At 32.0% G+C, this 14,291-nt stretch overlaps 1 protein-coding gene across 6 annotated transcripts in view; it reads left to right on the top strand.

The window, feature by feature from the left end:
- LOC133183052 (uncharacterized) overlaps positions 1-14,291 on the top strand; it is a 43,648-nt gene that overhangs the window by 10,026 nt on the left and 19,331 nt on the right. For 4 of the 6 annotated variants that reach the window (XM_061317983.1, XM_061318015.1, XM_061317990.1 and 1 more), the window contains 2 exons: positions 7,585-7,661; positions 7,781-7,949. In XM_061317983.1, the coding sequence (XP_061173967.1) occupies positions 7,585-7,661; positions 7,781-7,949 (246 nt within the window). Of the gene's footprint in view, positions 1-4,757; positions 5,184-7,584; positions 7,662-7,780; positions 7,950-12,781; positions 13,017-14,291 lie in introns of those variants that run through there. The other 2 variants (XM_061317999.1, XM_061318022.1) reach the window with 2 other exon arrangements.

The following is a 14,291-nucleotide window of genomic DNA, read 5'->3' as shown; positions in this document are numbered from 1 at the left end:
GTTATCAATCTAATGTAGTGGGTAATCTAACATAATCCATCTCAAGACAGAAATTTACCAAAGGAGAGCTGACTTTTAACTTTTAATCATATCTTTGGCTCTAGAATATGCTGGTTTGGAATGATTACCTGTAAATTAATTTTGGGAAGAGTTTGAGCTATTTTTAGTGAACTGCTTGGTTCTAATCCAGAGCATGACCAAAAATGTCTTCTTTGCTCGAGTATGTTGTAAGGGATAGAATCTTCAGAGAATTGGAATGTATTGAATATTGGCAAAGCTATAGTGGTGCAGGTCTATTAATTATCAGTAATGCACTATCCAATGACTTGTTGTAGTAACACTGAAAGGAGGGTTAAATAAATAGTTAAAAACTAGAAATATGTCCATAGGACATGGATGCCCTGCCTAATTGTTACAGGTGATGAAAAATCAAGTCTCAACTGGGACTTAAACCCAGGGCCTCTGGCATAGTGTGCCAGTGCACTAACCACTGAGCTATATTGGCTGACTCACACACCTGTGAACCCAGAAACATACCCCCCCCCCCCCCCCCCCCCCCCTTCATAGAAATTCGTCCTCGAATTCTTTGAGTTAATGAAATGCTGTGAGGCATGTTCCAAAGGAATAGTGGGTATTTGTACAGTTAGTACATTTCTAAGATTCCAGTGCATATAGTTTATGGACTATCTGTTTGTCAGCAAAATCTTTAACCTTGGCAATAAATTTTGAAATGTTTGTGCTAAGGTCTCTATGTTTCACGTTTGTATCATGTGACAAGAACTTTCTTAAGGTACCAACAAATTTACCTCATGACCTTGATCTTAGAATTTAACCTACTTTTGAAAAACTTTGAATTGGCCATAACCTTTTGAATAGTAGGTGCAAGGGCTTTGATATATTTCATGAATTTCTTGTGAAAAGGCAGTTCTTGAGGTACATGTACCAACATATTTGACTTCAAGACCTTGACTTTAGGGTTTGACCTACTTTTGAAAAACTTAACCAAACTTTAGCTTGGCCATAACTTTTGAATGGTAGGTGTTAGGGCTCATATATTTCATATGTGTATTTTTTGTGACAAACCTTTCTTTGGATAACAACATTTTTGAACTCATGACCTTGACTTTGGAGTTTGATCCACTTTTTAAAAACTTTAACCTTGGCCATAACTTCTGGATGATTGATGATAAGGCTTTCTTATTTCACATGTATTTCTCTTGTAACAAGACCTTTCTTTAGGTACCAACAGTTTTAATACTTTATCTTGACCTTGAGATTTGATCTACTTTTGAAAAACTAACCTTGGTCATAACTTCAGAACAGTTAGTGGTAGGGCTTTGATATTTCACATGTTATTCCTTGTGACAAGAAATTTCTCAAGGTTTCAAATTTTTGACCTCATGACCTTTACATTGGAATTTGAACTACTTTTGAAAGACTTTAACCATGACCATGACTTCTGAAAATTGGTTGGTGCTAGAGCTTTTATATTTCACACATGCATTCCTTTTGAAAAGATTTTTCTTTGGATACCAACAAAAAAAAAAGCTTTTCCCCCATAATTCCCCCAAACACACCTGGCCAATGCTATATGACCTTGAATAAAATTGACCTTTCAGATATTCAAGGTTATGATACACCTTTAGTTCATCAGCAGGAACAACAGTTCATCAAGTTTTATTTCATTCCATTCAACAGTTTCAATGTTATGGTTCAGATTTCAAAACATGACTCTCATTGTCCAGTACCTTTTCACTTTGAACTTGAATAAAGATCATGACATGTCTTTGCATCATCAGCAACAATATAATTTAGTTTAAATACATCAGAGTCAAGAATTCCAGAGTTATAGTCTGAACACAATTTCACTAACTCATTGCTTAGTAACCGTACCCTTTGAGATGTCACCTAAAATCAAAATTAGGACTTGATCATCTTTAGATCATGGTCAGTGTCAAAATTGTGAGATTCAATCCAATCTATCTAAGGATTCAGAAGTTTTGACCTTTGCATGATTTTGTGATAGATAGGAAGACAGACATACAACAATGCTAAAACTACCATGTCTCCTCCAGGTGAGGAGAAATAAAGATTTTGAACCAAGGTCAGAGGTCAAGGTCATAGAGTAAAATCCTTTTTGCGAGCATATTTCTTATACCCCACGCAACAAGTTGCGGGGGTATAATGTTTTTGACCCATCCATCAGTCAGTCAGTCCGTCCGTCAGTCCTATTTTGTTAAAACATAGAGACTTGAACAAGTCTACCTCTTCAACTGCAATCTAAATAAAATTAGATGTTCCGAATCCGCTACTGCTTCTCAAACATCTAACAACATCCCATTTGGGGTCACGTCAGAGCGACCTTTGGATTACCCAATGAAATCGCTGTCTCTGAAATCTTGGCTTATAGTTCAGATGCGTTTCTTTTTTTACTGCCAAACCTAAACACCCGAGGAGTTTCGTAGTAAACAAAATATGCATGGTAAAGACCGTGCTATATATGAATGTGACATGCGGGATATATAGACGTATACATGTAGTTTGTGCATTTTTGTTTGCATTATTCAGGTAAGAATGCCAGATTGGCGGACTATACGTTCAATTTGTACCAAAATTACTTTAATTCAACGTAAGACAGTCTACTGAGCATCAATAATGTAAAGATGTAGCCGTGGAATTAATTTTAGAATTGTATACAGAAGGTTGAATCTGATTGGCCAAAATTTTTATGTTTATTCATAATCGAAAGGTCGCTCTGACGTGACCCCTAATGGGATGTTGTTAGATGTTTGAGAAGCGGTAGCGGATTCGGAACATCTAATTTTAATTAGATTGCTTCAACTGCCTCACAGAATTTTGTCAAACTTTGCAGATATTTAGGACACTGTGTGTAGTTGTGCATATTGCTGGGAAGTTCTGATTCCATTATTTTTGCCCTTAGAATTTTTGCTATTATTGAAGAAACTTTCCAGCTAGGTAATAAGGAAATCCACTGGAATCAGCTTTTGTAATGAAATTTTATGTGAAATATTTTATGACCTTAAAAGACCCCTATTGATTTTGAGATCAAAATATTAATGATTCAACACACACACACACACAAATCTTAGATAGAAGTACACAAAAAGTTCTCAAACCCCCCCCCCCCCCCCCACTTCAAATTAGTGCTTTGCCTTGAATAATTTCATAAGTATAGTATATAAACAAATTTATTTGACTACATCATAATTTTGTTTCCATCAATTATTTAAATGTGTAAATTGCCATACATTGGACATGGACATACACTCATCACTGAGGAATTTAAATAACAGTTTGTCAGCATAACTCCTGCACTGAATTTCCTGAAACTTCCCAGGTCAAACATAATGTGTAGATTTGTATATTACCAAGAAATTTTGATTCCATTATTCATCTAGAAACTTCAGCCCAATTAAATTTGTAACATACAAAGATTTTAATGTCCTTATATGAAAGAAGTTTTGGTGTGATGATTTTTTGCAAGTAATGCCCCTTTTTGAATTATACTGTGTATTTTAAGTGCACCATGCCATTCATTATGTGTTGCATTGTCAAGTTTTGGGGGAGCGTGGGGGTATGTGAGCTTGCTTACTCACATCTCACCCATATTTTATTTTTCTCAGAAACACCAGTCAGTGCATTAATATTTGCAAAAATCAACTTAAAAAATTATTGATTTTCTTTTATTCTATCTTACATAACATTGTACCATTATCTGTCACTTAAGCCTGAGAGGTCTGCCGAGTTTGATTTTTATTCAAAGATGTTTTATAATAACATATGAAGTAACTGTCACAGGTCTTTTGGATGAACCTCAAAAAAAATAAAAAGAGAGGTTCCATGCCACGTTGGGCATTGGCAAGATAAAGAACCCTCACTTCCATGGAAATAAGTGACTATGCTGGCATTAAATTTTGAACATGATGAAATAAGAACATGTACAGTAAAATTTAAAGGGAACAAGCTTATAATGAATTGACTCTTACAGCAAAGTGAGTTTCATTCCTTGTGGAAGCGAAATCATCTGTTGCTTGCACATCGTTATTAGCGTGTTTTACTGTATGTGTTCTGTGAGAAAAACAGAACATGAAAAATAAAAAAGAGAACATTTGCCCTACTTTATTGGCTAGGTCTTGTAAAACTGACATTTCTTAAATCCTTTCTTGATGTCCAAAAATTTTAACCCCCCCCACCGGGCCCCCCACCCCCCCCCAAAAAAAATTTAAGTATTTTTATTTTAAATGTGACTTGATTTATGTAGTGTTTACAAGAAATGTTAGTCGTTACTGAAAGAAAAGATTTTATCATTTTAATATCAGGTAGTGACATAAAACATTTCTCATTTTTTTCATTCTGCAAATTTAATTCACCCAAAATCATTATTATCTGCTATTGATTTTAAACATTTAACAAGGGATTATTTTTTATTCTAAAATCAATGTCTTCAAGCAGATTCAAAGCTTTGTGTATATCTTGTCTTTCTGTCTATGTCTCGCAGTCTGGAAAATTCTGGATTTTACGGAATTTAAATCTTAATAGAAATTTGAAATAGAAATGGAGACTGGTTTACGCATTTCTTGTTTTTATTATCTGTCAGATTTCAACAACATGTTTTTGATATTAGAATTTGCATGGAGTTATTAATCCTATATGGATCTACCGTTGAAGAATTTAAAAACCATTGGTGTCCTTAACAGTATGTGCTGAGATATGACAGAAAGATTGTGGTATTTTCCCATTAGATACAAGGAGGCAAAAATGAACGTCTAGTGTCCAATGCTTTTATAATGTAGAAAATGCCAATATCTCATCACAGAAAGATAGATTGATTTTGGAAATTAAAGAAAAGGCAACTAGGTGCTTGTGGAATGTGTTTCATGTGTACTATGAAACTTTCTTTGCACGGCTGATTTTGCAATGATGGAATATTAGAAAATTCCGTTATGGATAAATTAATTGCATGTTTTATTCACTCTAGATTATAATTCAAATCCTGAACAATGAACTGTGTATATTTAATAAGCCGGAGAATAGTTATTAGGGCAGAATTGGCTAGCACTATGATATGACAACATATGAAGATTTGGACTGTTTCCTATGTAAATGTGCTGTACACTATGTACAGTATCTAGACCTATTGAAAGGTGATGCAATAAGAACAGGTAATATGGCTTAAATTTGAATCAATATATACAATTATATTAATTTTACTTCTAATAATGTAAGATTTATTACACAGTCCACTGTCAGGGCAAGCATTTAATAACCATCTTCTTGTAGGGCAATTTTGACTTTTATTGCGATTACCAGTATCAATGAAAGAAAATAAACTTTATTTAAAATAAAGGAATCAAGACTGCATAGAAGAAAAAAAGTAATGCCAAATTAAAAGTCAATTATATGATAAAAGTTTTTAATGGTGACTCTATAATCATGGCACCTTCTTTTTTATGAAAACCTGTACTGTCGTATCTGGAGTATTTCACTGGCATTTACTGGATCACCTAGGGTCAGAGTGACCAAACCTTGCTGCAGTTGCAACAAAATAAATTTATCTGTAAGGTGTCAATTAATGAATCTAATTTGAAACCAGAAACAACTTCTCTATTATAAGAAAATTCTGATGCAGTTATAAGATTATAATGTTCTGATAACTTTGTTCTTTTAAGTTTGTTGCATTTAAAGGGGGATAACTCTTTTTACTCCTTTTAGTCTTAAGATATTTATGGCTGAGAATGTGAGGTACGTGGTAGAAAGAAAACCCCTTTTTTGCATATGAAATGAAATTAGTTTTAATGGTCATCAAAATAAATACTTGAGCAAATGAACTATGAATTCATAAATTTTTAAAAAAGACGAAGTTGAATGTTCTGGAGAATTCTTTAAACGAAAGACTACGCATGTTTTTACCAATGATCAACAGCTGTGGAAATTAAATTTCATATGTCATTGTATGGAAGAGTGAAATTCTAAAGTTATGTACAATGCCTAAAAGAATTTAAAAACAATACTATGTTTCTTGTTTTTAAATTAATCTCAATCCTGATTAACAATTGTTTGAACTGATGTTGATATTTTGGATTGAATTCGAAAAAATGTCTATTTTTGAAAACCACAACTGAACAGTTTTTAAATTATTATTATTTAAATTAAGAGAACCCCTGCAGAATAAAGCCTCTGATTTGTTTTAGGGTATCCCCCCCCCCCCCCCCCCCCCCCCGAAAAAACAAACAAACGAAAAGAAAAAAAAACACAAAAAAGGAAAAAGATTAAACAAACAAACCAAATAACAAACAACACAGAATGAAAGAAGAGAGAAACCTTTTTTTTTTTTTTTTACATATTTTATTTAATGGCTTATAAATGATATCTGTTTCCTATAGGGATTTTGTGAAACATTTATCAAATATAAGCTGACATTTTGGAGTTTTGTTGATAAAAAAAGGTTAATTCCAGTACTTATTCATGTTTGATCTTAAGCATTTACTCACGTTTGTAACTTAGACTGTCAAAAGTTAATTCTGTGTTTAATGTCACCAGCCTGAGAAGGTTTCGGAGAAATTGGCACTTTGAAAGAAAAAACAAATTGGTATTTTTTAAAAGTTTGTATTCCAGCTTGTGTTTACTTTTAGCAACTAAAAAATGCATTTGGGGCCCTGAATAAAATGTATTTGAGATGAGTCTATCATATATATTGTCAGATACTAAAAAATGATAATTAAACAATATTTAGCCTACATTATGCACAATTATTTACAGTATTTTGATTCAATTAAATGAGTTAATTATACTCATTTGTTTGAAATTTTTGTTTTATTTTTTCTATTTCCCTCATAGATTTTGAAGTTTTTAGGTGACATTAAACACAAATTGATTTCAAACCAGCCTTACATGAAGAATTTTATAGTAGTTCATTTTTGAGTCTGCATCTTAGTTTCCTAGTTATAATGCATTGTAAAGAATCAACAAACTGGGTCTGATTCATGATATCATCAGAAGTAGGTCAGAGTGACCCCATTCTGAACAATGCCAAAAATCAATATACTGTGTTTGATTCACGATAAAATCAGAAGTAGGTCAGAGCTAGTGACCCCATTCTGGAATTAATGTGGCTCACCATGTGATTATAATTATAGAAAAGTGCAGGACATAACTTTATTGATCTCTCTTAAATCTTTGGATATAAAAGCTTATCCATTGATGCATGTGAGGGTGATGTATGTGTCACCTTAAAATGGAAAACAATGACTGCATTTTGAATCTCAAGAACAGCACAATAACACATATGTTAATTAATGCAATGATTTACAATCTAAATTTTGTTTGAATAATTTTTTTTTGATCTCCATGCAGGTAGGAAAATGTCAGACTTTTTTCTTTACACAATATTTGATTTTGTTAAGTTGTTATTTTGTATAAGCTGTATCCTACTGCAAAAACAGCAAAACTTCAGACATGTATATGATCATGGTGTTTGACTATAATATCTTTGAAATCAAGTTATACACAAGTCACTATCTCTATACTGTATATATGAAATATTTTGCTCTATTGTTATTGCAGGTGGGAATGACTTGGATGAACAAGTTAAACTTCAGCAGGCAATGCTTAGAAGACAAGAACTTCTAGATAAAATCAGAGTGAGTCATGTATTGTCAATTTTTAAAAAAAAAAAAATTGAAACCATGCAATATACATTTTTATGCATAAAATTCAAACTTGCTTAAGCTTGGCATAAGAAAGAATAGTATACTTTCAGCATGAGCAATTAGTCAATGAGGATTACGGACGGCGACCCAGATCTCACAGTGCTAGACGACGCTACACCCCCTCCCCATTACCTCCCCCACCCTCCCGACGCTCACTGCCAGACTTCAACCGGAATCAGTCATTTAGAGACGACAACAACAACCCTTATAGAGATAAAGGTGAGGACAGTTTATAAACAGTCGTGACAAAGTAATGGAAGCTTAAGTTTTCTGTAGTTCTGTTTTCCAACTCGAAGTTGTACTTTCACCCATCCCTCCAATTCTCCATTGAAGTTGTACTTTCAATTAAGGTCATCCATCCCTCAAGTTCTCTCTGCCAGCTCAAAAAAAATGTCTCTAATTCACCAAAGAAAGTGTGTCTTTCACTGCCTATTTTTGTCAAAGCAGAGCATATTAAATAATCATATTCCCAAAATTCCTAAATGCTTTTTCTTACGTATATGTGTAATGTAAATGAGCCATCAAAGAAGTATTTTCTTGTTGGAAATTGATTTTTAAAAAAGTTATTTCTTAATAAAATTAAGCTTCAATTAATATAAATGTTAATTTCAAGAGTTATTTTTCCTTGCTTAGGGGTGTACATCCTTGAGCAAGGAAAGGTAGATGTGTAACAGCTGCTTTTAATAACATCAAGTTAGAAGATTTGATGTTTTTAAGTTACGAGGCTTGATACATTGTTAACATTTATTGTATATGTTTACTTTTGCTTCAAAATCTCTTGAGTTGTCTGAAAAGTACACATGCACTCACAGTGGAGATGAAAAGGTATTGGTGCTCCATATTATTAGATGTCATATTCTTATTTCAATGGTAAAACCTTAATTAAAAAGTTGAAACTCAACTGAACTCACACATGTCAAGATGACACGTCGTTTCTTTGTTGCAGCTGAACTTTTATATATTGAATATTTTTTTTATCGTTTTTAATCACTAGAAAGGTTCCTTGGTGTCAACAGTACATCTTGCAATTATACTTCAATCTATCCGAGGCCTGATAAAACTCAACAACTTTTAAAGGAATTTAAAAATTAAATCTTTTGATTTTATGGTTCTTTTTTCTATAGTTCTTTTACTTTATCATATTCATTTGAAAAAAAAATTAAGAAAAATGATAGTAAGTAAATCTATAGGTATATAGGTACCAGATAAATAGATAGATTCAAGAGTTATTGTTTCTATGATACATTGATTCAAGAGTTATTGTTCCTTGCTTAGGGGTGTACATCCTTAAACAAGGAAAGGTAGATTGGTTGCATGATAAAGAAATCTGAAAGAAAATAAATGTCAGCAACAAGATACAAGATTTGATGTTGTTAACATTTATTATGTGTGCTTTTCTATCAATATTTCTTGAATTGTCTTAAAATTGCACATACTCACAATATAGATAAAAAGATTGTGCTCTTAAGAAATATTAATAGATGTCAGATGATATATAAATGAATGAGTGAATAAATAAATAAAATCAAGAAAGAAAGAACAAAAAATACTTATATTGAAGATAGTAATTAAATGCTGAAAAAATTTACCCTTACTTGCAGACTCAATTGGACACTTTATGTGAAAACTTGCAGTAAATTAAATACAATAATCAAAAAAAAAAAAAAAAAAATGCTGATGTGCCCCATTTTAAAAAGCTAAATAACCTAAATGCAAAAATATTTTTGAGGCCTAAGTAGTATTTTGATTTCAAAAATTCATAATTTCATTTTGCTATAATGATTTAGAAGCTAACAGGATATGGATTTATGTAGTGATAGCTCATGTTAAACTTAAATCATCAACAAATCAACATTTTGGGATTGTTAATTTGTTAGCTCACCTGGTGCTCAGGTGAGTTTTTCTGTTTTTCTGAGCAAAATTTGTCTGTTCTCTTTTGTTGCTGTCATTGTCTTAATTTGTTACATGTACTTGTCATCATAAACTTTACAAATTTCATCCTCTTCTCCAGATAACCACTGGACCATGAATTTCAACCAAACTTGCCACAAAACATCCTTGGGTAAAGAAGGGGTTTTAAGTTTGTTCAAATGAAGGGCTATGTCACATTCTGAGGGAAGATAGACTAGAAAAAAATCTTCTCAAAAGCCATAGGACCAGAAAAGATGAAAATTATGTGAGAGCTTCTTGACATAGTATAGATATAAGTTTAATCAAATTTAAAAAAAAAAAAAGAAAAAAAGTGAACTTTTGGATTAGGATGGAGCCAAAATCAGGGATCATTATTTACTCAATGCATGCACAGAAGATAAAAATCTTTAAAAACTCCTTTTCTCCAGATCTGAGAGGACCATGCTGATCATATTTATAATAAAGCATCTCCATGCCGATGTGGATTCCAGTCATGACATGACCCCTTGGGGATAGGGTGGGCCACAACTGGGTCAAATTTTTTCATGTGAATAAAGGGGGGATATTATCTTCTTAAAGTCTTCTGGAGAATAGCAGCCAGTGTGACTCAGGCGAGCTTTTTGGCCTGTTGGCCTGTTGTCTAGTCTAGCTATTATAGAGGTTAAAGATATTTCAAATGTCCTATTCATCTGTGCAAGCAAAATATATAAAAAAAAAAGTTCCAGTCTCTGTATAATGAAAATTCAATGAGTAATGAATAGCAAAGAAAGAGAATTGATAAATATTTATCTCTATAGTGTCATGAATGGCTTTATTATCAAGTTTATATGATATTGAAAAACCCTGGCAATGATGTGTTAAGTTCCACTGGCATTGGCAAGACCCAAGAATATTGAAATGTACGTCATTTATGTGCATATATGAAAACATTTCAATGTGCTCTATGATGCAGACAATTGCATTGGTTAAGGCAAGAATGAGTTTGAGATCTACTTTTATATTTATAACTTAGCCTACTTCTTTTCATTTGTCATTCTGTCAGTGGTGTAAAGAATTCTGCATAGTGCATGTGTCTTGGTGCAGAGGCAACAAACCCATGTAAGATTTTATGTTTACTCAACAACAGCTTAAAGAAAATTTGCTTTGAAATTCTAAATGGCATTCTCTGTTGCCTATCTGAACAACCTTCAACTCACTGAGATATTTTCATGTATTGGTACCAATTTACCATAGCACACCAAGTCTCTCTTAGAAGTCTTTTTTTCTCCTTTTTTCTCATTTCTTATGCTTCTAAGTTCCTTTATGTCAAAAATAGAAGACTTCCTTCAATAAGAAGGAATCAGGTTTCTCATGTAAACATATCTCTTTAGTAACACATATAACAATTAAAGTACTTTAAAAATTGAGATGCATTACAGAGCATGAAATAATTTTCAAACAAATGTAATGATTAACATGCATATCAAAGGAAAGGCAATTTATTTTTTTGAATTTTGTCTGCAGCTTCAGTCAATTATGCACATTTAAATCTTATTTTGTTGTCTTGAAAAGAGATTTGTCAAAAATTTTATGTTTTTTTCTTATATTTTTAAAGAACTAAGTGACCTTCTTTGATGAAGACTTGTGTGATACTTTTTAAAGCTTTGATGTTTAAAAAAAATGTATGTATATGTATTTGTTTATCTTAACTCCCTACTTATTATTACATCATTTTAATAGGTACATACATATATGTCATGCAGTGATTCATCTGCTTAAATAAAAAATATATTAATCAAAACATGGATAAAAATTAAAATCAAATATTAAGTGCATGTTATTCACTTAAGGTTTAAACATGTCTGCAGAAGTAAAACGATCGACAACTATTTTTTTTTTTCCAAACCAAAAAATAAAATCCAACATTCCTTCCTCCTCCATCCTTTGAATCCAATGCAATGGCCACTCAATAATGATTTAAGGAGAGAGGATAATAACTCCTTTGTTATTGAGCAACAACATGTTCAAGTTTGATTGAATTCAAGACAAATGGTTTCAAATTATTGTCTCAGACATGATTTTGTGACAGATAGACAATCATGCCAAAACTAATATATCCTTCCTATGGGGGATCAAGATATAAAGCATTTCTGATTTTAAAAACAACAATATAAATTTTTATGTCTTGTTATTTGATATAACTCAGTTTTGTTGTTCAAAACTCTTAATTTATTTAAATGTTTTTCTCACTGATCTCAAAAGTGCCATCTCAGGTGTGAGTAACGTGTAAGCCTTCATATCTGAGTAATAAATAAAATGCTCCTTGAATTTCCAAAGCTTTTTTAGTTCTCCTTAAATAAAAGGCAAAAAACCCTTGTCACATATTGAAAAGGCTAATTCAATTGATTTATTGAATAAATTAGCTTTCCTAAAGAGAAAATAAGAGCATATACATGTCCCATCATTCAGTGATACTTGAATTAATGCTGTACTTCAGTGGTATATGTGTATGTCTGTGTCAATGATATTGCAATTTCAGTTGAGAGTTTTAAAAGTATTCTTAACATTTTAAGTGAGGTAATAGTTATTAGGTGTTATCTTTATAAAGGTGGTAATGTATGTATTCATCATATTCAATAACCATAAATGCCTCCATTCACCTGAAAAACGGACTGCATTGAAGCTTGTATTCTTTACTTATTCTGTATTTATTTGTCATTTAGGAAACTCCATTATAATTCAGGTGGAAATAGAGAGAAATCAAACCTTTGTGAATTTCTTCACAGTATGTAGTTCTAAAGAAATGAAATAGTAAATGCTTTTGATCTTCTTTTGTCTGTTAAGTGAAAACAGAATATTTGTACCAAATAAAGGGAATACAACACTACTGGCATAACCCTTCCTTTATAAAGATTCTGCCATGGCGACCAAAGAAATGACTCCAATGTTCCGCAAACAAAGTAACTTATAGGCTTTGACATAGCATAAGTTTCCAGATTTTAAATGGTAAAGCTAAAGTAATTTTGCATTTTTAAGTTCCATTAGAACATCAGAGAATTTTTGACAGAATATTACAGGTGTCTCACCAAATTGGATTAGTGTTTTGGCATACCTTCCTATTGCAAGAGATCTTTGCGGCATCAAAGTTGGAAATTTTTATTTTCCCAGGGGAGCCCCTTTTTTAAAACCACTGAAGCAAAACTCAAAGAAGTAAAACTCATTTTCAAACTTGTTGAAAGCTGTTTGCGAGTCGTCTATCTAGGGAGATAGTCACCATCAAGATTGTGTAAGAATTTATTTCTTCTCAACATGCCACAAATGGCATGGACAATTGGTTGATTGAGACTGGAAATGACATAGTGAGAGATTTCGTTCAACATGGTCAACTTGACCAAGGTAGGGATTTATCTTGAATACATTTGATGATATTGGTTTCCATGGTAACACACATAAGTTTGAGAATTGAAAAAAAAAAAAATTAATTACTTGCTTTGAAATGATTTTTTGATTTTGATTTTTAAAAATTCTTTTTTTTTTGTACTTTGCAATAAAAAAATTTTGTTTTATGTGTAAATCTGAATCTAAAGATTTACAATACATAGTATCTATAGCTATAATTATAAAGAAAGAATACATAAAATTGACAAATGTATTTTATGCATGCAACATTGCTATTAACATATTTTATCCAGATACCTGTTACCATCTATATTTAATCTGCCCTTGAACACCAGGGATTATGATATTAGAATAATCTGAATTGAAGATACATTTATTCACTTTGTAGGTTTAAGTAAATAGAAATAGCTTGACCAAATATCAAAGGTACACTAATTCTTATTTTAAGAATATAGCATCTAATGTACTCTAAATTTTTATATCCAGTGACTTTTAATCAATATATATAGCCTGAATTTTTTTTTTTTACTGGAAGAGGAATTGAAAGGTACGTTTTCTGAATATGGTACTTGGTCAATAACTTGCCCCTATTTTATAAATGATGGAGGCAATACAAGTTATTTATTTATTTCAATGTAAAAAATGTAAAATTTGTAGATGCAATTCAACTTTGGTGCTAGTCCATTGCATAAGTCAAAATTATGCACTTGTTTTAATGTATTCCCTGGTGATGATTTGATAGTGAAAAAATTCTTGGTGGGATGAAAAACTACATTCATCAAACAATCAATCAGTCAATCAATCAATCAAACAGTCATTAATCTGTCAATTAATTGTATGTTTTAATGTTAGTGGCCTTAAAGACCAGTGACTTTTGACCTACCATACAGATGTAAAATGGACAGGTATCCCTTGCTTATATATAATTATATTTACCAAAGTTGATGACTGTTAGGCTGGGACTTCTTGCATTATATGAGGCTCAACAATATAGTCAACCAATACCATATGAGCTACTGACATACATTCTTTATGTTTAAAGACAATAGTAACCATTGACCTATGACCCCAGGAGTGCGTGATTAGGGGGTTGTTTTGATAAGTCATAGGTTACTGTTCTTGAAAAATATGACAGTTGCAAATAATTAAAGCCTATTGTAGTAAATATTTATCAGAATATAATTTAATTTTGTTTGTATTCTAGCCTCTGATTGGTTAATATCCAAAAAGGAACACAAATTATTTCTGTATAACCTGGTTTGGTATGGGGAC

This window comes from Saccostrea echinata, unplaced genomic scaffold (assembly GCF_033153115.1).
Source record: "Saccostrea echinata isolate AGI-Se365-2 ecotype Australia unplaced genomic scaffold, CSIRO_AGI_Sech_v1 ptg000001l, whole genome shotgun sequence".
Lineage (NCBI taxonomy): Eukaryota > Metazoa > Mollusca > Bivalvia > Ostreida > Ostreidae > Saccostrea > Saccostrea echinata.
This window is presented reverse-complemented; position numbering and strand designations above follow the sequence as displayed.